Source organism: Meriones unguiculatus, chromosome 10 (assembly GCF_030254825.1).
Source record: "Meriones unguiculatus strain TT.TT164.6M chromosome 10, Bangor_MerUng_6.1, whole genome shotgun sequence".
NCBI classification, from domain to species: domain Eukaryota; kingdom Metazoa; phylum Chordata; class Mammalia; order Rodentia; family Muridae; genus Meriones; species Meriones unguiculatus.
The window spans coordinates 60,000,390-60,025,493 of NC_083358.1; the positions used below are offsets into that span (position 1 = coordinate 60,000,390).

The following is a 25,104-nucleotide window of genomic DNA, read 5'->3' on the forward strand; positions in this document are numbered from 1 at the left end:
AACCTGGACCATCCTGCCCTTCAGGCATGGCAGGCCAGCAGCAGCAGTGTGGAACACAGAATGACATAGGCCCCAGGGGAAAGCCTTCTACTATTGTGCTGCCAAATGGACAGAATATTAAACTTGCTCAAAATGGCTTATTATACCCACAGATGAATGAATCTCTTATTCTTTATCTGAGAAGCTTCTGTTTGCATAGATGGTAATTAATATACCACAGTGTAGAGAATAAGAGACTACCGAATTCTCATCCCTAAAAGGAATATATATATATATTACACTCCCAGGCTTCATGGATCCCTCAGATGGAAGAGACAGCAGAAAGATGGTAAGAATCTAATGTGGCAGGTAACTACCAGGAAACATTATCTTCTGAATAAAGCAGGGTGGTGTGGCAGTCACAATGCCTGTACAAAACCAGACAAAATACCAGAATGGAGAGGTAGGTAAGTTGTGCACACAATTCCACCCCATGGCACTAATGGAATTATTAGCTACTGAGGGAGGGACAATTTTTTTCTAAGAGTGTAGCCACTGGTAAGTCATCAATACCACACTGGAAGACCACATTTCTAAGAATATCGTTTTGAAGGATTTCAAAAAGACAGGATTGGGAGAGACATGACTTGGAATCGATTAGTTAGAGGAGGGGGAGGTGACCTGGATGTGTGGGTCGGTGCAGTCCCCTTCAGTGACAGTCTCAGGGGGAGGGCCAGTGAGAGAAGGTAAAGAAGGCAGACAGTTGGGACCAGGAGACCTCGTACTAGCTATGTCTTAAACTGAGCAATCTTATTGAGAAATACAGCATCTTATGCACTATTTCCAGGAGAAAATGGGACAGAGTCAGCAAGAAGCTATCGTACAATGGGTCAAAGTCAGAAGGAAGCTAATCAAGCAATGTTGTACAAAGGGAACACAGGATATCTCAAGTGTGTCACAGACCAAGCACACAGAGGCCTTGGGACTGATAGCCACAGCCCTTTAGGGTGAAAAGAGTTGGGTTCTCAGGTTCTGAAGTTCATCTCCCCAAAGGCCCTGGCCCCAGGCTATTGCTGGCCTTGTCAAGCATATTCCTGTTTTCCGAAAAGAAACTGCATTCCTTCACCACATATCAGGGCCTCAGGGATAGCCTTGGGTTGGCCCGGCTCTCAACAGAGGTATACACTCAAAAATGTTATATGAAACTCTCTAAAAAGAAACCGAAAATGAAGATAAAGCAAGCGCAAGAAAGGAAGGCCACTCTGCTCTGTGAAAGGCCAGAACAAGGCCCATGAAAAACAGAAAAGGTAGAGTTCTAAAACTGGTGGAGTTTGGAAGCCGGAGTGTGCTTGGTGGGAAGACTTGAAATACATGACTTTGGAAATATGTCTGGCTTCCTCCCAGGCACAGGCATGGAGGCAGAAGTTACAAAGGTTTGCAAAGACCTTATCAGGGCAAACGTCATGCAGCCAAGTGTTCTTCCCACAAAAAAACATTGAAGGGTTTGGAAAAGTTTCAAATTTCTACAGTTAAAACCTGTAAATGATTGACAAAAGATAAATTCTATTTCAATGACAAATATGTAAAACACTACCTCAAAAAAGTAATTCATTTAATGCAGGGCAGAAATAAAGGGGGAAGCCAGTTTATAAAAACTAAAGAATGATATGAGCTTATTACAAGATGAAAGGAACAGGATATGATTTTGCAAGTCTTTCACTATGGGGTGAGATGGTATTAAACAAGCTTCAGTCGGAATCTAGGCTGGCAGGGCCCAAAGCTCCGGATGTGAGCTGCTGCCCTGAACAGCATGGCAGCTAATCAGTCCATGGAAGTCCTGCAGGAAAGCCCTGAGTTGGGGTCAGGGAAGGATCTAGAGAGAGAATGGAGACTTTTGTGAGAGCAGTTTTGCTTAGAGGAGTACCCCTGTAGTCACCCAGAGCAAACTGATGAGCGATGTGCTACAAAAGTCTTTACAGATGATTACAGTTCAGGCCTACCCTCTTTTTCACAGCCAAAAGGAGTAGAAAAAACTCCAGGCTGGTTTTCAGTACACATCCTAACTCTAAGGATTCCTCACAAAACAAGACAGTCTGCAGACTTCATGGTCACACGTCTGGGGTAGAAAGCCCAGGCTCCTTTGCAATGCATCACTGTCGCCCTGTTGAATCCAAGGGAGGGGAAATGCGTGTGTATGTGAAACAATCAACACTTTCTGTTTCGGTCATTCTGCCCTGACATGGGCTTCTGTTTCTCAATCCCCACTCATTTGGTTATGAAGGTCTCATGGCTTTCATGAGCTTTAGAACATGAACATTCCATGTGTGGCATTTTCCTTGCCCAACTGATTGATCTTTCTTCTCCTGTGCCCTTTCCAAGAGGACACAGAAGATCTTGTGCCCAGCTCCCAGCATCTTGTAAGACCTTTCACCTCTCACCTGATTCACACAGGCTAATGCTGACTTTATACTTGGATCTCACAACAATGGAAAGAAGGCTAAACATTTATTATATTCAGCAAATACATATGTTGTAATCTCTGTGTGTCAGACACAAATATTACCATGATCTTTATAAACATGAATTCATTTACTCCTCAAAGACCTATGGAGTAGGCTCTGTTGTCAGCCTCATTTCACAGGTGAGGTCTGTCTCGGTGGTTCTCAACCTTCCTAATGCTGTGACCCTTTAACACAGTTTCTCATGCTGTGGTGACCCTGACCATACAATTATTTCATTGCTTTTCCATAACTGTGATTTTGCTTCTGTTGTGAATTGTAACATAAATATCTGATATGCAGGATATCTGATATCCCCTATGAAAGAGTCATTTGACCTCTAAAAGGGTCAAAACCCACAGGTTGAGAACCACTGTTCTAGGACAAGGTAGAGCCAGGATTTTAGCTAGTTTTCCTGTACAACAGCCACACCCTTGCTTTGGTTAGTGTTTCCAAAGCTGTTCAGCCCCCTGGGTGGTATTATTGAGAGACAATGGAGTCTTGAAGAACCGGGACCTCATGGGACATTCTTAGGTGACTAGGGCATACTGTTTAAACAAAATGGCAGGATCTCAGACACTTCTTCTGTCCCTTTGCTTCTGACCTGTGGCGTAAGTTCCTGTGTGTGTATCCCCTCACTAGGATGCGCTGCCTTTGCAAGAGGTCCAAAGCAAAATAGCCACCTGTGCTCTCTAAAACCTTGAGCCAAAATAAACCTTTTCTCTTTTAAAGTTAATTACCTCAAGTAGTTCTTTATAGTGCAAACGGCACCTAAGACAGAATTAGAATAAAGGTGAATGAGACAACTTATCAATACTAAGAGCCATATGTAAACATTTATAGGACAGTGTAGGTTTTATCATTGTAAAAGTAAAGGAGGACTGGAGAGATGGCTCAGTGGCAAAGAACACTGGATACTCTTCCAGAGGACCAGAGTTCAATTACATAGCAATTCACAACTGTCTATAACACCAATCCTGTGGATCCAATGCCTCTTTCTGGTCATCAAGTATACATAGAGATACATTCAGGCAAAACATTCATGCACATAAAGTAAAATTTAAAATAAAGGTTACAAATATAGGGAGCATTTAAAAGCATAGGAAAGTTAGTGGGTTGTTCATATACACAGATTTTAATTAAAGTTGTCACTTTTAAATTAATTTTTTATTTTTTATATTAATTACAGTTTATTCATTTTGTATACCAGCTGTAGCCCCCTTCCTCATTCCCTCCCAATCCCATCCTCCCTCCCTCATCTCCTCCCATGCCACTCTCCAAGTACACTGATAGGGGAGGTCCTCTCCCCTTCCATCTGATCCTAGCTTATCAGGTCTCATCAGGACTGGCTGCAATGTCTTCCTCTGTGGCCTGGCAAGACTGAATTCCCCCAGGGAGAGGTGATCAAAGAGCCAGCCACTGAATTCGTGTCAGAGACAGCCCCTGTTAAAGAAATGCTCAACATCCTCAGTCATCAGGGAAATACAAATCAAGACAACCCCGAGATTTCACCTTATGCCCATCAGAATGGCTAAGATCAAAAACTCAAGTGACAAAACATGCTGGAGAGGATGTGGAGAAAGGAGAACCCTCCATTGCTGATGGGAATGTAAACTTGTACAGTGACTTTGGAAATCAATCTGGCTCTTTCTCAGACAATTAGGAATAGCGCTTCCTCAAGATCTAGCTATACCACTCCTAGGCATATATCCAAAGGATGCTCAAGTACACAACAAGAACATTTGCTAAAATTGTCATTTTTAAGTTTCGTAGAGTATATGCAAAGAATAATGTCGGGAGATGATATACACCTAATCACCCCTCAAGTCTGTATCCATTTTCATCAGTTATGATTATATTCCTCTGATCATGAAAGCATTTGGGTATTCACAATTAGAAGAGTCAGGAAAGCACATGATCCAAAATAACTGTCATTCCTAGATCCTGTTGTCCAGAAGTCTTTGTTCTGGTAATTCAGAGAAGTGTGGTATAGCCTTCTGTCCATGTACATAGTCATCTGTCTATCTAATAAGTGGCTCATCACTTATTAAAAAGTGGCTCTTTACACCAGAAGAACACACATTATTCAAGGAATAACAACATATACTTAGTTTAATGTCCTAGTATGTACTAAGTATTCTCCAAGAGTTGTAAAAATCATAAAAGCAGTATCATAAGGCCATAAAAGCATTATTAGGCTAGATATAAATCAATGATATATGCCAAAGGTTTTTATTTAGAAGACACTAAGAAATGTTCTTGTCTTTGTTCATGCTAACTGATAGAGGAACCTAAAAGTGCTATGTTTAATTTTTTAAATAATGTTTTTATTTATTTGATAATTTTATACAATTTATTTTGATCATATTCGCCTCACATCCCAGGTCTTCCCAGGTCTTCCTCACTCACCAAACTGCGTGCTCTTTCTCTCTGTCCCACTGAAGGCAGTTAAGCTGACTAGGTCTGGGCGTGGAGGCTGCTGCCCTACAGTATGATTGACATACTAGGGGCCACACTCTTAAACAAAACTGACTTTCCCTCTCTCCCAGCAGCGATCAAATGCCAGTAACTCCTCAGCTAGGGTTGGAGTTGCAGGCCCACTTTCTCTCCTCTGCACTGAGCTATTGTCTAAATGCCAGGGCTTTTTAAAAACACAAACACTCCATCAGTTGAAGTCACTATGGTGATTTTTTTTCAAGGTTTTGTTATATTTTCAGCACTATCCAGACTTATCACTAAGATGACAACAGTGTTTGCTTCTTAAACTTGTGTTCAAATTAATCAATGTAGCAGCAACACTACTTCATCATTATTTTCTTATGGTCTAATTCAAAAGACTGATTCTAAGGCAGGGGATGCAAGAGCACCAAGGAGAAATCTCACTGTGATTCTAACATTGCCCAGTAATTTTTAATGAACTGCCCAAAGCCATAGAGCATGTTGGACCTGCTAATGCAGGGATCCCCAAAATGCCTTGTTGAACTAGGAACAAAGAAAGCAATGATTCATATGGAAGGAAGCAATCAGTATCCCAAGTTGAAATCTTTTGCAGGTAACCGCACAGTACTCTCCAGCAGTACAGCTGAGTGGAGCCATAATGTCACAGCCTTGAAGACAGCTTCCTCTTGACTGTCCCAGTAATTTTGCCGTAGGGATTGTCGAGAGGCAGCAAAACCTGTAGAGGAACCACAGGGTAACTTCAGAGATTTGAGGACAGCCTTCTTCTTTATATGATCCCATACTAAAGGAGAGATGTTGCCATTGTCAAAGAGAAAACAGCTCTGCAAGTCTAGCAGTGCCTGGTTTTCCTTGCAATACGTGGGTGGTGAGTTGTTTTTTAGAAAATATAGGAATTTTGAGAGTTTTGTGTGTGGTTTTGGGTTATTGTATGTATGGGTGAATATGTATAAGTGTGTGGCATATGTATGTATTTGGTGTGTGTGTGTGTGTGTGCGTGTGTGTTTGTGTGTAGGGGCTTGTGTGTCACACCACTCATGTGGAGATCAGAAAACAATTTTGTGTAGTTGCATCTCTCTTTTACCTTTATATGTGTTCCAGGGTTCTGACTCAGGTCATCAGGTTTGTGTATCAAGTACCTTTACATGCTAAGCCATCTCCCAGCCTTCTACCTTATTACCTTATTTTATTTTATTTTATTTTATTTTATTTTATTTTATTTTATTTTATTTTATTATTATTTTTTTTTTGAGACAGAGTCTCTCACAGGCCGAGAGCTTGAGTTCAGCTAGACTGGCTGGCCTATGAGGTCCAAGGTCCTATGGGCTCCAGTTCCTCAGTGCTGTAACTATTGACACATGTTACAGCAAAACATATTACAGCACTTAGCCTGTAACATAGTGCTGGGGACCCAAACTCCAGTCCTCATGCCTGCACAACAAGTGGTCAACTGACCCCACCAAGGAACATTTTGTTTGTTACTCATGTCGATACAGATGTTTCTAAATGCATTTTACAATCCTTCTTCTTAAAAGTCAGTGAATACATTTGATCTTTTTTGATAACTCATTTTGGACATCAATCATTGTCCATAGCTATAATTTGGGCATGCCCCGAAGCCTTTGAGGTCCACAGGGCTGTGAGTGCAAAGCTAAATGTTCCAGATTGCTGTGTTTTAGAGGCCTTCTGTTTTCACACCCTGTCACTTGTCACTCCCCAGCTGTCCTCACTGTGCCTCAGCTTCCTGCTTCTCCTATGTTGCCTTCACGTGGTATACATATAGGTGAGGGTCCAAATGTGTGAGACTGAAGCTATTCCTCACAGTGTGAGGGCACTTTGCTCAGGCATAGGCTTTACACACACACACACACACACACACACACACACACACACACACACGGTGGCTGTGGGGGAGAAGGAGGAAGGAAGGGAGGAAGGGATACTGTCCATCCAAATAGACAGTCTCTTCCCCATCTCTCTCCCTCACACACACTAAAAGCAGTTACCCAAAAATGATGACACAGATAGGTCAAAAGGCCTATCTCTGAAAATGTCCATGGGAGTAGGGTCAGTTCTGATCTCCCAGGAAGTGACCACAGAGGCCATCAATCAGGGCTCCAGGCAACCTACTCAGACAATTTGTCACAGCTAAAAGGAAGTCGGGTTGTAGATTTCCTTAGACAGAGTTCCCTTTGAAAACATGAATTTCTTATTCTTGCCATCTGTAACACAAACACACTTTCATCTCTCCAAAATGTACCGTATGCTACTGAAACGACTATTTAATCAAAAGGTAGGCATGATAAAGGAAAACGAAAATACAGTCTTCCCTTCTCCTCGTTGACTTCCGATGGAAGAATAATGCATCTGTGACCTTTATGACACTTTCCCAAGGAGATCTTAGAGCTGTTTCCTTGGGCTCACACTGTTCCTTCTATTTCCCTCCCCTATAATCACTCATCCACTTCCAGAGTGCTCAGCCTCAGGCACTGAAAGACCCAGAGTCAAAGAGGGAAATCAGTGGAAACTATAAATACTCCCTCACGCCAGCAGCTGCTACAGGTTTTAGGCAGTGATGTTGTCCCAAGTTGACAAGGAGACAGAGAGGAGATGGGGCAGAAATGTGCGTTCAGTGTTTTAAACTCTCTTACCTCTTCCTTGTTGATCAGCCCCATTTTGGACATGTCGATGTTAAAGTAGTGAATGTTTGGCAGACTGATCTCCATATCTTCGATCTGGAATCGACAACAGCATGTGTTACCTGAGCACTGGAGAGCCCATCTTCCTCCATCTACCTCATCCATCCTGGCCATTTTCTATGACCATGGTTGTCTCTTCAGGTACCTTCCCATGCTCCTCTGCTGCCAATCATAGTTCCCTCCACTAGTCTTCCTGTAAGACTGATGGCAGGTCCATTCCTCTCCCTTCAGTACAAAACCTTCTCTGAAGAGCTCAAGCTCCTTAAGGTGGGAATCAGGGCGATCCCTTCGACATCCAACTGGTCTCCAGAAACTGGCCTTCCTCCATCCCTCCCAGAATGGTCTCTAATATTCATAGGTCCTAGGATAAGTGTAAAATTGCCAAACCATATACATGATATAAAGGCTTAGTGGACTTGAGTCTACTTTTCTAATTGACAAAAATACTTTTATTGAACTTATAAAGTTGGGTTGTAATTTAAAACTCTGAATCTTTGTGATACTGTGCCAAACCTTAACATCATGGAAAAGGGCAGCCCATCCCTTGGGCCAGACCATCTTGTCTCTTGGATCATAAAGAAAGATATTCTTCTTGTATGTCAAGCCATATCCATTTCTCTAGTCCACTTCTACGCCTAAGAATGTGCCCCATTGGCAGGGGCCTCCTTTGATAGAATAGGTCTCTAGGACAGATTTGCCCAGGTTCTGGAAAGTAGTCTCTAGGCTATTGGGTGAAAAATTCTGGGAGAGCTGCGGGCACCTGAAGAACTTGTCGCCTTAGATTTACCACCTCTACCCAGCGGAGGCAGGCACAGGCAGAGGAAAGCAAGACGGAGGATGCTATAGGACGGGGCCAAGGCGGAGAAGTCCTTCTGGTTCAGGTGATGCTTTTCTTCATTCAGCATGGCCTTGGCCCATGCTTTCTTGGCCATGCTTCTATAAAATCATCCCGCAAGCCTCCTAGCCTGTGGTCCTTCATGCTTTTATCATACGACTACCAGTGATTACTCTAAAAAGTAAATCCAGCCATACTCAGTGGCCCCCAGTGGCTCTCAGAATAAAACATAGACTATAAATAGGCCTAAAATGTCCTCTTGACTCATTGCTACCTTATGCTCAAACACAGGAAAATACTTCCCAACTAGCATGTCATATATGGTTGGCCCTTAACTGTAAATGTCTGTATTGTGCTATCTCCTGTCTCTACATTTACCCTGTTCCTTGGCCCTTGAATATAAACCAGTTTACCCAGGTTTGTTTCTGAAGACTCAGCACACTCCTCTCCTAGAAAACCTAGCTAGTCCTACCGTTTACATCTGAGTTAGATGTTCCCCCTACTTCCATAATAACTTATTGCTGATCTTTTAAAAATTTCACTTGTTTCTTTGTCCACTTAATAATGAATTATTTGAGGATAGGGACATGTCTGGCTTATCTTTGTGTCCCTTGGGTCCCTCCAGAGGCATAATGTCCAAGAATATCAAATATTAATAGAGATGGATGGGTGGGTGGATAGAAGGAAGGATGGCTTAAATCTCTCTACATCTATCATTTCTACCTTGAAACATACAACCACTGTCCAGTTATCTCTCCATCAAGGTATGGAAGTGGCCTGAATTTGAAGTTTAAAATTGTGGTAGGTTGAAGGAACTCAAAGAATTTTTAACAACGCTGAAGCGCTGTCACAGCGGCCTGTGTTTTTAGGCTGAACAGATTTTCCCATTTTCTGCTCTCTTCTCACTTGCTATAACAAGCTTTTGAACAACAACAGATGTCACTTCTCATGTGTCTTCCACTTTCCTATTTTAACACTCCAGTCTGCCTTGGAGCTGACAGGAGACACAGTTCCTCTCAGTCCTCAGAGTGCAAGTGACAAAGCGTACCTCAGGCACCTGGTTCAGGGACAGCACTTGTATGTCATAGAGGGTCTTCTGCACCGATGGTGAGTATTCGCCTTTGTCATGGGGCCCAGCAAACTTCTTCAGGACTATGTCCCGGACAGTGCCCCTAGGACAGAGAGGCAGAGACTGAAGGAGAGCTTTTATGGTATGTTAGGGATGCCTCATAAAGCTAAGAAGCAGAGGTGCCCTAAAAAACATTTTGTAGATGGTTTCAGAAACAATTATTATTCTGTAATGCTAAAATGAAAACAAGAAAAATCCACTTCATATCTCTGCACCATTCTCACTCTCAAATACACACACACATACATACACGCACACACACACACACACATGCACACACACACACACACACACACACACACACGCACACCCACACACTGCATTAAACAAACACTAAGTATCTACCTGTCCTCATAGATCAATGCTAAGGCCAAATAGCATTGCAGCATCGATCTTCTACCATGTATCAGATGTGTAAGGTTGATTCCCTGCTCATGGACACTTCCTTAAACTATTCCCTCAGGGACTTAGTGCCATTCTGTAAGCCAAACACCTTACGCGATTGAAGTCACCGAACCTATAGTATAGTTGAAGCAGTGCCGAGATTATCCCCACCCCCTCTGGACACGATGGGCCTGAGCTCACAAGTTAAACCATCACCTCCAATTCCTTTGTCTTTAGCGGGTGAACTGGAGCTCTGAACACCAGTACAGCAGGCTTTCCCTACTCAGGGAGAGAACTTGAAAAAGTGAGGGGAAAGAGGACTGGGGTAAGGTTCTTCTTCATGCATTTAAAAGCCTCTCAAATAATAATAATAATGATGATGATGATGATAATAAAAAGAGCAGGTAAAAACTACCAGTGGGAGGATGCTTTGTAAGGGAGGAAGATTCCAGCTCATCCTAGGGCAGAAATGTCTGACAATTAGCAGTTCAGCAAAGGAATAGTGAGTGAGCGCTGAGAGTTCAGAAGCCAATTGTTTCTTGTCAGAGTTGTGATAAAACTCACAGCTGTACATGGCTTGAGCATCTGTCATTTACAGTGTGTGTGAGAGTGCTCATGTGCATTCATGCACACATGTGTGAATATTTGTGTGAATTCATATGTGCAGGCACATGCATGTGTGTGCGCCTGCATGTGTGCATGTGCATATTTGTGTGTATTCGTGTGTGCAGGTGTGTGTGTGTGTCCCTGCCGGATAAATAAACACCATCATCCCTGCTTTTCACGTATGGGTTCTGGGACTCAAATGCAGGGCCTTATGCTTGGAACTCGAACTCTTTGCTAAGTGAGCTTTCCCCGCAGCCCCATTTACAAAACACTTCTACGAATATCAGAGACCATGGAGCTTAGCCTGTGGGCGACCAGTTGTCACCATTTTCCCCCCAAAACCAAGAGGGACATGGAATTTCCTGGGATGGAAATTTTCGTATTAAAGCTAAGAAAGTCTCTCATGAACTGGGTGGGGCTGGGAACCTTAGTTTAGGCCCCTCTGCACAGCTCTAAGCTTTGTATTATCTTCATTTGATGGAGGCCAACAGCAGAAATGTCACTTGGGTGTCGTTAGAGAGCCAAACTCTGTCAGAAGCCCAGGAGTGATTGTAGTGATCTTTATCTTCACAATGCCTTGAGGTGTACGCTACTGTCTGAGAGCCACTGACAGAATTTGAAAAGGAGGGGCTGGGAAGTTAGCTTGCCCTGTGAACTTGGGGACCTCCACTGCATCTCCACATTAAAGCTACACATTCTGCCTATTTAACCCCAGCCCTGAGGAGAACACAGCCAGATCCTGGCCTAGCCAGCCATCCTAGCTGAATAAGCAAGTCTCAGGTCCCAATAAGAGGCTGGTCATAAAAGCCAAGGAGGATAACTTGTGAGAAACAGATAAGTTGCTCTCTGGCCTGCACACACACACACACACACACACACACACACACACACACACACCAGGTGTGGTCCTGAAGCATTAGGAATTTGAGTTGACAGGCCTCTGGGTTTCTCCTTTGATCCAAGATTCCATTAGCCCTCCCCAGTTCTCCGTTGTAGCCCTCGCTCGCCGTACCAGACAGCCTCGAAGTCCACATCCCGCCTCTGGTAGCGCCACTTGCAGTACACTTGCGTGGCAAAGCAGCGGTCCTTCACCTCTGGGAGAGTGGTGAACTGGTCCTTAAGGAACCCTTCAAATCCGGACTGGGTTGTTTTCAAGACCTTGAGGTCCTTGATTCCAGAGTGAATGACTGGAGGTCCTGATTCAGACAGAAGTGGGACAGGGTGAGTCTAAGCAGAGCAGTGTCCTTACTGCGGCGAAAAGCACACACACTGTGCTTCCGTCTTCTCGTCTCCAGGGATCCCTTCTCTATGAACAGCCAGACTCTGCCCTCTCCTGCTAGGCAAAATAGAAGGTCCACGCACATACCCATCTATTCTGAGACAGCTCAGATCCTCCTGGGATCTGCAACGATAGCTCAGGCAAATCATCTTATGTAACGTAAAGTACAAGTCATTCAACCAGCAGTGGTGGGATGCTGGGAGCCTCGGGAGCGCATCTTTTCTCAGCTGTCCCCTTGTGAGGGGAAGGGTGGTAGATGTTGATGGGCGCCTTTAGGAGATGCTGCTGACCTGTGCACCCCACAGCTCAAGGCCTGTGGCAATATCATATTTTTAAAACATCTCCTACATGGTAGGAAACTAGAACTTTTGCTGGACCCACAGCCAGAGTTAATACTACACCTTGAGGTCACTAAGACTTAAGGCTGCTGTCCCTCTGTGTACTCGGCTGCTTGTTTAGCCTGCCTTTAAAAGAACAGTGTCACAACCAACCTTTCTTGCCTTGGATTTCCTGTATAACCAGCTTTACAACATAAGCTAATGTATAGCTTTAATCTGAAATCAGGTCCATGTCCCTAAACCAGAGAGCAAGGTATGTGCGTTTGCATGTGTGCTATGACAACAATCACTTGCTGAAAAGAACAAACAGAGAAAAAGCATTCTTATGAAATAACCATCAGCCATAAATATTGAAGGCAGCATACCAATATCACTTGATAACGTTGTTTTCTGGGTCAGCTGGGATCATCCCCTATAAAACTCTGCTAAAGATTTTCGAAAAATATCCCTCATGCCTCCCTGTGTCATTCTTTCTGTGTCATACTCTGTTCAATAAAACCTAGGAAACCCCTTGTTATGGACACAAGGACAGACAGATTGACAAGACAGACAAGCACAGACTCAAAATCAGACAACAGACAGGCGATGACAGAAGACATGAGGAGAGAGACATAGAGAATTCAGACCTGGCATGCTCTTGGGAAAATGACTCCAGGAGGAAGCCTTTGATCCTTTTCCCTTCGTGCAACACTGAATTATCTTGGGTCCTCAGGGTTATCACTAATGCATTTAACCAGTGCAAGGACCGAGATGGTGGAGGGTCTGCAGAGTTAGGGACAAGCAGATTCCTTATCTTTCTGTTTTGAGCAAACTATAGCTCTGGCAGTGTAGACCTGGATAGGACATCATACTGACATACTAGGAAAGCCTGGGTAGACTCGACAAGAAAGACCTTTCTTCCTAGAAGATGCAGCAGTTGACAACAAAAGTCAGGCAGAGTCCTGAGGCAACACTTGCCCCCAGTGGGTACAAACTCCTTCCTGAGCATGGGAAAGGCAGCCTGAACAAGCTGTCACAAGGTGAGGGAATTTGGCTGGACACCTGGAAGTTCAGCACTGAGAAAGCTGCAGGGCCACAGACATTCAGTAATGAATGTCCCCCAACCTTATTTGTTTGCACAGGTTGGTGAGGATAGAGGATATTTACAGAGCAACTGGAAAACCACCAAAGACTCAAAGCTACTTCTTTTCAGTCTCTAAGCTGGTCCTGACAAATACCTTCCTTCGTGGCCTGCCTAGTCTAAAGACCAAAGGTCAGAGTTCCTGGGCATCACTATATTGTCTTAGTAAAAGGAAAATGTAATTCACATACACATTTACAGCCCAAGGGCCAGGCACAGAAGCCCACGTCTATGGTTTCAATACTTAGGAGGGTGGATACAGGGTGGCCACAGCAAGTTGGAAGCCAGCCTGGGCTGCAAATAGGGTTATGTAGCAAGAAGGGTTAGAAGGGCCAATGAAGCTCTGTAAAAGAAATTTTAAAAAAATTTTAAAAACATGGTTTTCCCTTATCACCTGTGTGGCTTCAGCTGCTGTGACTCACTCCAGAGCCAGATAAGCAATGCCTATATTTTGATATTTTTGAAACTCAAGTCCTTTCATCAGAGAAAGCAATGGCCAGAGGTCAGTGCTACATCTGCTGATTTACTATATTCTGATTAAATAAGACGTTCCATAGAGAATGTCCTCAGATAAACTGGCATGACAAAAAAATTTAACTTTCAGAAGTTCTCCTTGGATGCTGTACTTGAAGACAGACCAAGAGGAAGCTGCCAGCAGTGCTTTCATGCCTTCCTCTGGCCAGGTTTATTTTTTGTGCTTTTTCCTTTGGTTCCAGGTACAGAATGACCCAGCGTCTCTTGCATGCTAGGCAGGTGCTGTGCCACGACACTGCATTCTCAGCCCAGGCTCTAAATGCATAAAGACCCTGGTCCCACAAAGTTGGGATGTAACTGCAGGGTGTCTGTCTCAAGCCCAAGAGAACCACAGAGTACACAGCAGGCATCTACTGACCCAAGACAGACAAGGTTGATTGTGTCAAGGAGCAACAACAACAGCGCAATGGAGTCCCTTTCTCGCCTGGACAGCTGACTTCCTCTACTGTTACTGCTTGCCTTCCCCACCCCCTCTATCTCTCATACTCCAGGAAGCAAAAGAGAGGAAATGTGCATCAACTTTGGAGGAAACCTTCCGGTTTGCAAGCATGCTTTTGGCTGACATTTTCTTACCTAGTCCTCGGGCGTCTGCACAGTTAATGTGTTTATGCAGGAGACTTTCATTCCTGTACCCTTCCTCATGCAGCTAGGAATGGGCGGAGGTGAGCTTTAAATTCAGCCGCACACCGTGAGACTCCGTGCTGCTGTGCCCCCCTTTTAGATCATTCTCCATCTGTGCAATGTTTCTCCTTCCTTGGGCTCTCTTTGCCTCATTTCAGTACTTCAAAAGGGCTTCCCAGGAGACTCGAGGGTTGCCACCTTCCATCCACGGTGAGTTTCTGGGGCAGAGGCTCAGCCTTTAAAAAGCATCTATATCACCCGATAAATAGTGACGTGTCACTTTCTGAAATTGCTTCTGTGCCACTTTCTGAAATGGTTCCTGTGCATCTTGAAAATAGTTTATTCCTTAGAAGTTTACAGGCAATACAGAGATGGCTCAACAACTAAGAACAATTATTGTCCTTGCAGAGGCCCCAAGTTCACTTCCAAGCACCCACATGGATGCCTCACAAATACCTGTTACTCCAGCTCTGGAGGGATTTGATGCTCCAGCCTCTGTGGGTACCTCATGTACACATGCTCAACACAGATAAATACAGTACACATAATTTTTAAGAGATAAAAATAAATCTTTAGAAGAAAAAGATTTCCTATGGGTTCCCAGTAAAAAATAACTCCAGTCATTACAAACTAATATAATCTAAAATGCATTCCCCAATACCTCCTTCTGGAAAACAAAATCCCCCCCCCAAAATGAAACAGAAGGCAGCAGCCCAGAACTAAAACAAAGAGTAGAGTCCCTTGAAGGTGAATGGAAAGGCGAAGGGGGAAATCAGCTAAAGGTCCCTCCTCCATCTTTTCTAGCACATCTGCCTCTCATCCCCATCTGCTTTGCTCATCAAGCTCTAGCTCCTCCCCTAGTCTTACTTATAAAAGACTCTGTAGTGTGGTGTTGCTTATCTAGAGTCCCCTCATTTGGCATTCAAATTCAAGTCCCAGTGCCCTTCCTACCACACCTCTGCAAGGAAATCGTTTGCTTCACCTCTCCCTATCTTGATTCTCTAATCTTTGAAATGGAGATGTAGTAGCCAGGCCTGGTTTTGGAGTTGACATGTTTCTAAAGTAATGTACCTGGGGTTTCATAAAACAGCTGCTGTGTGCACTGTGAAGGTCTCTATGCTGATCTTGCTGCACCTGGCTTTTCCACACCAATGTTAACCACCTGTCAATGCTTGCTATGTCCTACAGGCTCACCGGACTCTGAAACCAAAGACCTTCACCAGCCCTGGAGTGACGTAGCGACCTTTTGGAGTTCCCACAGAACAAATGTCTTCTGTTCCATGGACAATTAACCATTGCCAATTTTGTCAGCACAGAAGCCGCCAACTCTGATGCTCTCCATCCCTCTGTGAGCAAAATCAACAAAAACTATCCTCTTTGAATGCTGAAAGAATGTTTTCTCCTCGGCACACGTTAGACATACTGGATGAAATCAGAGTGCTTATTTTATCCTCTCGATTGGCAGTGCCCCAGCCTGCTGAGCACTGGTAAAAACCTGAGGCTTTCAAATTCATGGGGCCATCAGCTAAAAATACGCTACCACACACACTCTAAAAGATCCCAGTTTAGAGCCACAAGAAGCAATTCAACCAGAAGTGGTGTCCTTCTCTGGGCGCCATCCCATGAAAGCCTGTGACCCTGCACTTCCCCGCCCCCACATCCATACCCAGCCTTCCCCCGGTACCCCACAGTGTAATGCCACAGGAAGATTTTTCACATTTTTCATTGCTAGGATGTAATCTCTTCAGCTCCTAGCGTCCTCCTACACACTTAGCAGATTGTGGTTTAGCACTCAGGGCAGTGTGCATCCACACTTTAGCTCTCACAGGGAAAGAGACTCACTTGGAATCAATAGCAAACAAGCTCAGAGCCTTACCTACGCATCAGGTGTCAAAAATGCGCAAAGCTTGACTGAGCTGAGGGAGGAAAAACGCCCTGTCATGAAGAGGATAATTGTTTCCACAGTTAACGCCTCCAAAAAGTGGACAAAAATAGCAAAAAGGAGGATATTTTAAAACTCTATTAAACCATTCTACTACAAAACTGCAAACTTGTAAAGGGCTAGAGAAAAGCAAAGAGCAACTAAATCATGGGTCTCAACCTGTGGGTCGCAACTCCCCTGAGTTGACCGAACCTTTTGTAAGGGTTGCCTAAAGCCATCAGAAAACACGGATCTTTACATTATGGTTTATAACAGTAGCAAAATTACAGTTATGAAGTAGCAATGAAAATAATGCTATGGTTGGGGTCACCGCAACATAAGTTGCTGTATTAAAGGGTTACAGCATTAGGAAGGCTGAGAACCTCTGAACTAAATAATGTTTGCCTGTGTGGATCAATTCCAAGGCCGCTCCTGCCATCTTCAAAGTCCAGGCTGTGCGTTTCTGGGGGGGAAGAGATGACGTCACCAGGCAGAGAGCTAGCGTGGCTTTACTTCAAGTGGGCGCTGAGCAAGATGAATTTAGGACCTTGTGTTTGCCAAGGACTTCTCTTATGGAAGAACCAAAAACCTTCATTCACTTCTGGTGTCAGAGGACGAAAGCAGTTTAGAAGTGGCTATCACCCCTTGGGTCTCTCTTGACCCCCTTACTTCTTCCATCTGCCTAGCTTGTCACCCCTTAAATCTACTGACCTGCTCCTGGGCTTTGACTTCATCATCTTTGCTTATCTCTGCCCTCCGGCATTCTTCATATTAGCAAGTGAGGGCTTTCTTCTCACTATTAAAATGCAGTATCTTATCCGCAAACTCTCTTTCAGCTCCCATTTCTCTTTTTAGCTATGCTTTAGCTGGTACGCTTTTGGTTTTGCTTGGCTTTTTAGTTAGAGTCAGAATGGGAGCCATTGCGTTCTTAAATAATTGTGAGTTTTGATTCAAATATTGCAGAGGTTTGGGGACTAATTTAGTTCAAATTAGTGATTCAACCAGCACAGTCTGGACTCAGCAAAGCCCCTGGTCTAGCAGAACCTCAGGGGAGAAAGCATTCACTTGGAGGATCCAATGACACCTAAACCAGAAGCCTATGCTGCCATCAGCACGTCAGGGTATGGGAAGCTACCAACAGTACAGCAGCCTGTGACCTCGGGTGGAGGGAGTTTCTCTCTCCTCCTGGTTCTCTCAGGGAACCAGCAGACTTTGAAATTTACAACATTGGCATCTGTAATGAGGCATCCGTAAAGGATCCATGAAGAAGGAGCACTATAGTGAGATCTAGAGCAACATCAGGACCCATGGCATCCAAAACTCAGCAGGTTCTCCACACTGTTTTGTTCAGATAAACAGGAAGGAGTTCCGTCCACCTGGAGAGACTCACTCATTCTCTTGGGAAGGATCCCTTCAGAAACGTACAGGGATGATTGTATGACTGAGTATAAGTACTGCTGTGATGGGAGAGGATTTTCACTGTTCTGCCCAGCCCCCAACAAACCACAGGGGCTTGTAACACCAGCCTTCACTGCAGAAATTGGAGTGTATGGATTAATGATTCTTTTTTAAACCTATACAAGGACATTTCTTTTTGTTTCATGTGTGTGTATGTGTGTGTGTGTGTGTGTGTGTGTGTGTGTGTGTGTGTGTGTGTAAATACACCTATGTGTGCGTACACCCCTGTGCATATGTCCAGTGGCCAGAACAGGACGCCAAGTTTCTTCTTCTAATGCTCTCCACCTAATTGCCTTGAGAGACAGGGTCTTTCTGGAAGCTCACTGTTTTGACTGGGTTGGCTGGCCAGCAAGCTTTTCCTCAAAGTGCTGAAGTTTCATGCATGCATCTATGCAATGGGTGCTGTGGATTCACACTCAGCTCCTCACACCTTCCCAGCAAGAGTTCTTATCCACTGAGCCCTCTCACCAACTCTCTATGGGTATTTCTCAGGAAGATGACTATAACATGAATTTGTCACAATCCATTTTAAGACTTAGGTAATGAGCAAACTAGAGATTGGGTGTTGCCACAGAAAAACAAAAACAAAACAAAACCTACAGAAAAAGCCCGTACAACCCTACTCTGAAAAGAGGGGCAGAGTAGAAGTGTTTTCCGTGCACAGCCCTGCATACACACACATTCACATCCAGTCCACGGGGAACCTGAATTTACTTACTGCACACCAGTCTCCTTTACCCCATATCCCTGCCAGCCCTGAAGGATGTCAGAGCCGCCCGAGCTCCAGATCAGTTGACTGGGCAAACGGCCACAGGTCTGCCTGTACCCAGAAGCTTTGTAGCCACCTGCAGAGACAAAAGACTTGAACTGATTCTGAGGCTGATCTTTCTACTCGGCAGCCCCAGCCTTGTGATTAGAGCTCAGGCAAGTAGATACTGACTCCTGGCATGCAGGTAGTGAGAGAAGTCAGCGTCCTGGACGCAGCCACCGTTACTTCAGCATCCACTCCCCTGCCTGAAAATACCTTTGTGAAAATCACCACGTATATTTACCAACTCCAGAGTGCCTCTTCAGCCATCTGTGGGAGATACCAAATCAATTTCCCCTTACATCTATTTATCCAACATGGCAAGTTATCAAGGTGAACCCCCAAAATAAGGAGCAGCAAGGGAAGGCTGTCTAGGATTCTGTCTAACTTCACAGCTGATGATCATCACCTCTATCCCCCCACCCCACGCCTGAACAAAATGGGCTTATAGAAAGAACACCCTGTGCTGAGCTATTGCGTTTGGGTCTCTTGGCTTTTTTGCTGCCTCTGTAACTATCCCCAATAAAAACATTTTTCTTCTGTTTCTCTAGACACCTCTCCTGTCTTTCTGACAAGTGTTCTGCCAAAGTTTTAAAATAAAGTATTTTCCCTGGGCTTTTATCTCTCCTTTTCTCACTTTACAAGATGACTGGTCTCAGTTGTCAACTAAACTGGATTTGAAAATAACTAAGACATAAGCCACGAGGCATTCCTGTGAAGGGCTTTCTTGATCCTATTATGTGAAGCAGGAAGACTCACCCAAAATGTGGGCAGTGCGTACTGGTGGCAGCGCAGATAAAAAGGCCCGGAAGACGGAAGCTTTTGCCTCTTTGCTTGCCTGCTTTCACTCTTGCTGGCATTCCTTCACTGGGATTAGAACCAGGTTGTTGGAACTGAAGACCAGCAGCTCTGCAGGAATGCTGCAGGCCTTCAGAGCCAGGTAGGGCTGCGGAGACATCAGCCTTACAGACTAAACAACCAACTACTCAATTCTTGGGATCTCCAGGGAGAGGCTGCAACTGTTGGACTACCTGGGCCATATTCTGTAAGCCAATCTACTAAGTTACCTTCATATATATTCTATCAGTTTTGTTTCTTTACAGAACCTGGCCAATGTATTTATATATTATTTCTGTTTTTTTGAAACTGTTTCTCTCCATGGGGCTTAATTCACCTATCGCGCGTCTGTTGATCCCACACTTTGGTCAGAACCACCGAACAAAGGATATTCACAACTTAAAACTGGGGTCTCAGCCCATGATGGTAGGGAGAGCAGAGCAGAGCAGAGCAGTTTGTGGTGGAAGTGTGCATGAAGCAGAACAGGCCTCGGAGAGCAGGGCCAGAACCAAGAGCCAGTCACCCACTGCTGCTGGCTAGGCCCCAACTCTTAAATATGCCAGCGGCTCCCAAAATAACCCCAGCAGCTGGGAAACAAACATTCAAAATCAGTGTCTGATGAAGACCTTACAGAGTTACACACACACACACACACACACACACACACACACACACACACACACGATCGTTAGAGACCTCTGCTTTTCAGGTGTCAAACTAAATTATGATGGCTGCTATTTAAGACCTTCTTATATGCCAGGTACTATGCTAACAGCTTTAGTGAGATAAATTTAGCAATTATCTCCTTTATTTCTCTGGACAAGTGTAGAGTGGGCCTCAGAATCCTCGTACTACAAATGAAAACCCATTGAAGAACTGTGACTCCCTTGTCATCGTCGTGGTGTTAGCTCAATTTCAAGCACAGCTTATTCTGATCCCAAGGCCTCTGGCTGTGACTAGGAATTCATTTGATAGGAATTCTAATGTAGTCAGTGGTTTATCATGCAAACTGCCTTTAAGTTAGACTACGCGTGCGGGTTTAGCACAAAGAGCCACTCAGGGCCCTGGAGGAATCAGCCTCACTGAGCTTAGCACTGTTCTACAAATGTTTTGCCCCTTCAATAATTTAATAAACACCTGTCTGATGTGGGCCCAGCATGAGGCAGGCACTCAGAATGCCCACGCCTTTCAGTCCTTTCTGCAACCTGCCTCTCTGAATACCACTGCTCCTCAGTGCAGACACTTCCTCGTGCATGACCAGCAGAATGAAAATCATTTTGCAAATGTCAATAGGAACATTTCCTCCTCCCTGCTCGAACCTTCTACACCACCTTGGGAAGAAGTAGGTTTTGGACCATCTCTGTTCCCTTAGGATGCCTTTAATCCCTCCACTGTGGCCCTTAGCCCTTCTTGCAAATGCATTTGTTTAGGAGTCTTGTCTCCTATAGCGAAATGTACCACAGATTCTCTGAGATTAGGGAAAGTTCTGCACATCTCCCCACCCTACCATCTCCTGTGCTAGTATGTCTTCAGCGTCTACTAGATCAGTGCTTGAATGAATCACACCAGCACTTCGATAAATGTGTTTAGTTTTAATCAGCTCTCCTCAAGTCGCCTTCTGGTCATTTCAAGTCTTCAAAAGTGAGATGAGAATGGGATAAAGGATGTGCTAAGTTCCCAAATGTTTATGAAAATCAGTTGAGAGCTAGGCCGCCCCATACACTGGCCTCCAGCCACCTGCTGCCAGGCAGTACTTGAAACACGGCTAATGTGAGTCAAGCTGTAAAGACTGAATATCTATGTGACTGTAGAGACAACACTTCAAAGAATGAAAATTAGTTAATTAACATTTATCCTAAATGTTAATTATTCTAACTCTATTATTTGGAATTTTTTTCTCATTTGTTTGGTTTCCTAACGTGACTACTAAAAAACTTTAAAATTATATACAAAGTTAAACAGAGCTGGCCTAGATTGGCGAGGGCAAGCAGCCTGAAGGCCTGTGCCTGGACGTCCTGAACTGACCCTTCCCTGCCCTTGGTGGATGTTTCTTACTGTTAAGGGCCTCTCTCCAAAGGCTAGAGTTAGGATAAAGTAACAAAAGATGGTGTTGATACAAATATAGAGGAAAACTAATGGTGGTTTCCTGGGAAAAACAGCTATGCAGAAGATGGGTTCCCTAGAATCTATTTAGACTGACTTTTAGATTATTAATAAATGATATTAGTAAGCATGAGATAGAGGACCTGAAAAAAATATTAAAGAAGAAAAACAGGGAAAATTTGGAAGCTGACAAGCTGTAACTGAATCACTAGGCTTTAATGTTCAGCTTCAGAAAAAAAAACAAAACAAAAACTAGCATGGACAGGAAGAGATTTTGATCTGGCTGTAATTGATAGACCTTGTTAATAAAGTAAACAGCTTTAGGAATCCTGATGTTCTCCTATCCTTTACAGGATGACAACAAGAAATCTTATTGAAACAAGGGTTCATGACTAAGGCGTGAAGAAAAGCATTTTGTCTCAGTGAACTGCCTGCCTTTTCGAGCAGACTTGTCAGATCAGGATTTTTTCTGATGTTGTACCATTTTAAGAATCCAAAAAAAGGATGATGGTTTTATTTTAAATATAAAAGAAAAACAGAGTAAAAACTCAAATAGAGTCATTCTGTCTAACATTTTTGTAACCACAAGCCTTTATGACACCAATCTTAGGGAAGAAAACTTTGAGTTAAAAGAAAACTGATTTTATTATAATGTTAATTTTTAGTGCTTATGAAATTTGCTAGCTTTGTTTCTCTTGTTCCTATAAACTTACATAACCAAGAAAGAGTTAAAGCTACATAATCAATGATTTAAAGTTTCTGAGGAAATTATTTTGTGTATCAAACTTGCAAGAGACACAGGTTGTCAGAGCAGGTCAAGCCAGATTCACTTCTCTCTGTCCAGTCTCGTGAAACGAAACTGATGTGACAAGCTCTCCCACCCACCCTTCTTCATGCCCGCCCTCATTCAGGGCTGGACCCTGGCACTAGACTTTATGTCAATAGTCCGTGTAGCTTAGGAAGGAAAATGTTGCCTGCGAGTTAGGAAATGCTTCTCCTTTTTGTCTCTAAAATCACACATAAGGAAAGAGAAAGGAAAGAGGAGAGAGGCTGGGGTTGAATAAAAAGAAAAAGAAGGCAGGGAGGGAGAAAAGATAGAGAGTAAGTCAGTGTGTTTCTAGAGAACAGCTCAGTGACAAAGTGTTACCCCTTACTAAGCGTCTAGTAATCAGTATTGTCTGAAAAGGTTAATATGACTTTTTTATTTCTCCTATAATAATAATGTTAGAGCTGTTATTCAAACACTGAAACAACCTTAGCTATATCTAGACTTAATCCAAATAGTTAGAAACATTAAGGGATAAAGAAGGAAGAAAGGAAATAAAAACAGGCAAAATTTAACATCAACACTGAATCTATAATGATCCCTAAAGCGTCTCTTACTAAGATAGAAATGTTTCTGTCATCTTTGCCTCTATGCTGTGAAGTGCTTTGCTCCAAATCTGAATGGATTAGTTAATTCTGCTCCTCATGACCTCAACAAATCAAGAGAATACCAGCTATAGGAACAGTATTTGCTCAGATTAATTATTAGTGCTAATAAAGTTTATATTATAATAATGTTTCATAATTTTAAATTTTAAATTTCTTACTAAATAGATTTATTAAATAGTCATTACTTTTTTAAATGAGACTCATTTTAAAGAGATTATGATAGTCTTAGTATTTTATTATGCAAATAAAATGTCAGGGAAACATTAGTAATTTCGTATATTAGTTACTATCATTATATCTTGATATTATGCCAAAACCATTGGTCTGGAAATTTGGGAATTTGTATTCTTGTCATTTTCAGTGTTTGCTATTTATTTTCTTGTTTCATTTCAAAACTAGGTAATACAAAATTTCCACCACTCAATCTCCAGATTTTGCAATAGAAAGTTACCTCATTTGTTCTTTCAGCCAGAAATAGATAACCTTGTAACATAAAATTCAAAGTCATAATTTTAGATTTAAAAGATTTACAAATCCTCTACTTTCCTCCATGTTAATAAAAAGAATTTTGTAGGGCCAAAAACAAAAACAAAACAAAACAAAATGAAAAACGAATGAAAGAACACACAAACAAAAACCCAAAAAAGGACTCCTGCTGTCTCTTGAAGAATGGTGTCTTACCGTTCCTCATCTGCTCCACTTCACAGAAGTGTGTTCCGGTAGGGGTGTGGATGAAGGCATGGACGTGCTTGACTCCGTTCTGAAAGGAGGACAGAGTTGTTTCCGGTCACATTCCAGCACAAACCATGATAGCAGTTTCTCTAAACTGGGAGCATAAATGATATCACCTTCTCAAAGCGTTTCCAGGGGGCCTCTTCCACGTAGACATGGGCTCTGGTGACATGGTTAAAAGAAGAAAGGAAGTGCTCGCAGATGTTCATAGCAAAGGTCTCTATGCTTTTTATCTGTAAAGAAGACATACTGCTGATCAAAAACACCTCATTTAAAACACTCAGCAGATTCGCTTTTTTCCTTTATTCTGAGGTAGGGGCTCACTGACTACACAGCCCAGTTTGACCTTGAACCCATGAACCTTCTGTCTACACCTAATTCTGGGATTTAAGCCTCTGTATCTGGCTTAAGGTACTTGTGTTTGTTTAAGATAAGGCTCGAAGGTTAGCCCAGGCAAGCATCAAACTCAGGGCAGTCCTTCTGCACCAGCCCCCGAGGGCTGGGATTACAGGCATCCATGCTGAATCCAGCCCAGAGCAAATGCTGAGCACTCGCCGGTGCCCTTTCCTGAGCACTTGTTTCTCCCAACGAGAGAAACAAGGAACTAGGATCTCAGGAGATGAAGAGCCCCATCCTGTTCTTTTCTCTACAGTCCCTGGGTGTGGTTCACAGACTTCTATCACCAAGGAGACTATCCTGTTATCATTTTTAAAAAAACGTTTTGTTATTTTTTATTTTATGTGTATGAGTGTCTTGCCTGCATGCATGTCTGTGCACCATGCTCGTGTCTGGTGCCATGGAAACCAGAAGAGGGTGATGGATCTTGTGGAACTGGTGTTACAGGTGGTTGTGAGCCACCATGTGGGTGCTAGAGCAGCCAGTCTCTTAACTGCTGAGCCATTTCATTAGCCCCATCCTGTGTTTATAAAGAAACCAGCTTTGCATGCAAGAAGGTATCAGGAGATAAACAAAAAGTAACTGTGTTCCAGAATCTTTTCTCAATGTGTTTGTAATCCTTGGTCTTTTCATGAGGCTTGCAAATGGGCTCCAGTGTTCCCAAAGAGTAAGTTAGTCTTTGGTTGTGTCTGAGCATTTCCATGGTGGGAAGACACGCCCTGAATGTGGGCGGGGTCAGCCCATCTCCTGGATCCCAAAATAGATAGAAAGGCGGAAAGCAAGTTGAGCACCAGCATTCATCTGTCTGTTTCCTAACTATGTACACAATGTGACTAAGTGCCTCACACTCCTGTTGCCAACACGACCCTACCAGGACGGACTATGGCAGCGGTTCTCACCCTGGGGGTGATGACATCTTTGGGGTTCACATATTAG

The 25,104-nt window shown here is 43.4% G+C and overlaps 1 protein-coding gene across 1 annotated transcript in view; it reads right to left on the reverse strand.

Moving 5' to 3' along the window:
* Nucleotides 1-3,209: 3,209 nt before the first annotated feature.
* LOC110555015 (uricase) overlaps nt 3,210-25,104 on the reverse strand; it is a 35,396-nt gene continuing 13,501 nt past the window's right edge. Inside the window, exons 3-8 of the mRNA XM_021647981.2 lie at nt 23,889-24,005; nt 23,722-23,800; nt 11,600-11,783; nt 9,517-9,640; nt 7,586-7,669; nt 3,210-5,652 (exon numbers count right to left, since the gene is read on the reverse strand). Coding sequence (XP_021503656.1) covers nt 5,578-5,652; nt 7,586-7,669; nt 9,517-9,640; nt 11,600-11,783; nt 23,722-23,800; nt 23,889-24,005 — 663 coding nt within the window. The 3' untranslated portion in view covers nt 3,210-5,577. The remainder of the gene's footprint in view (nt 5,653-7,585; nt 7,670-9,516; nt 9,641-11,599; nt 11,784-23,721; nt 23,801-23,888; nt 24,006-25,104) is intronic.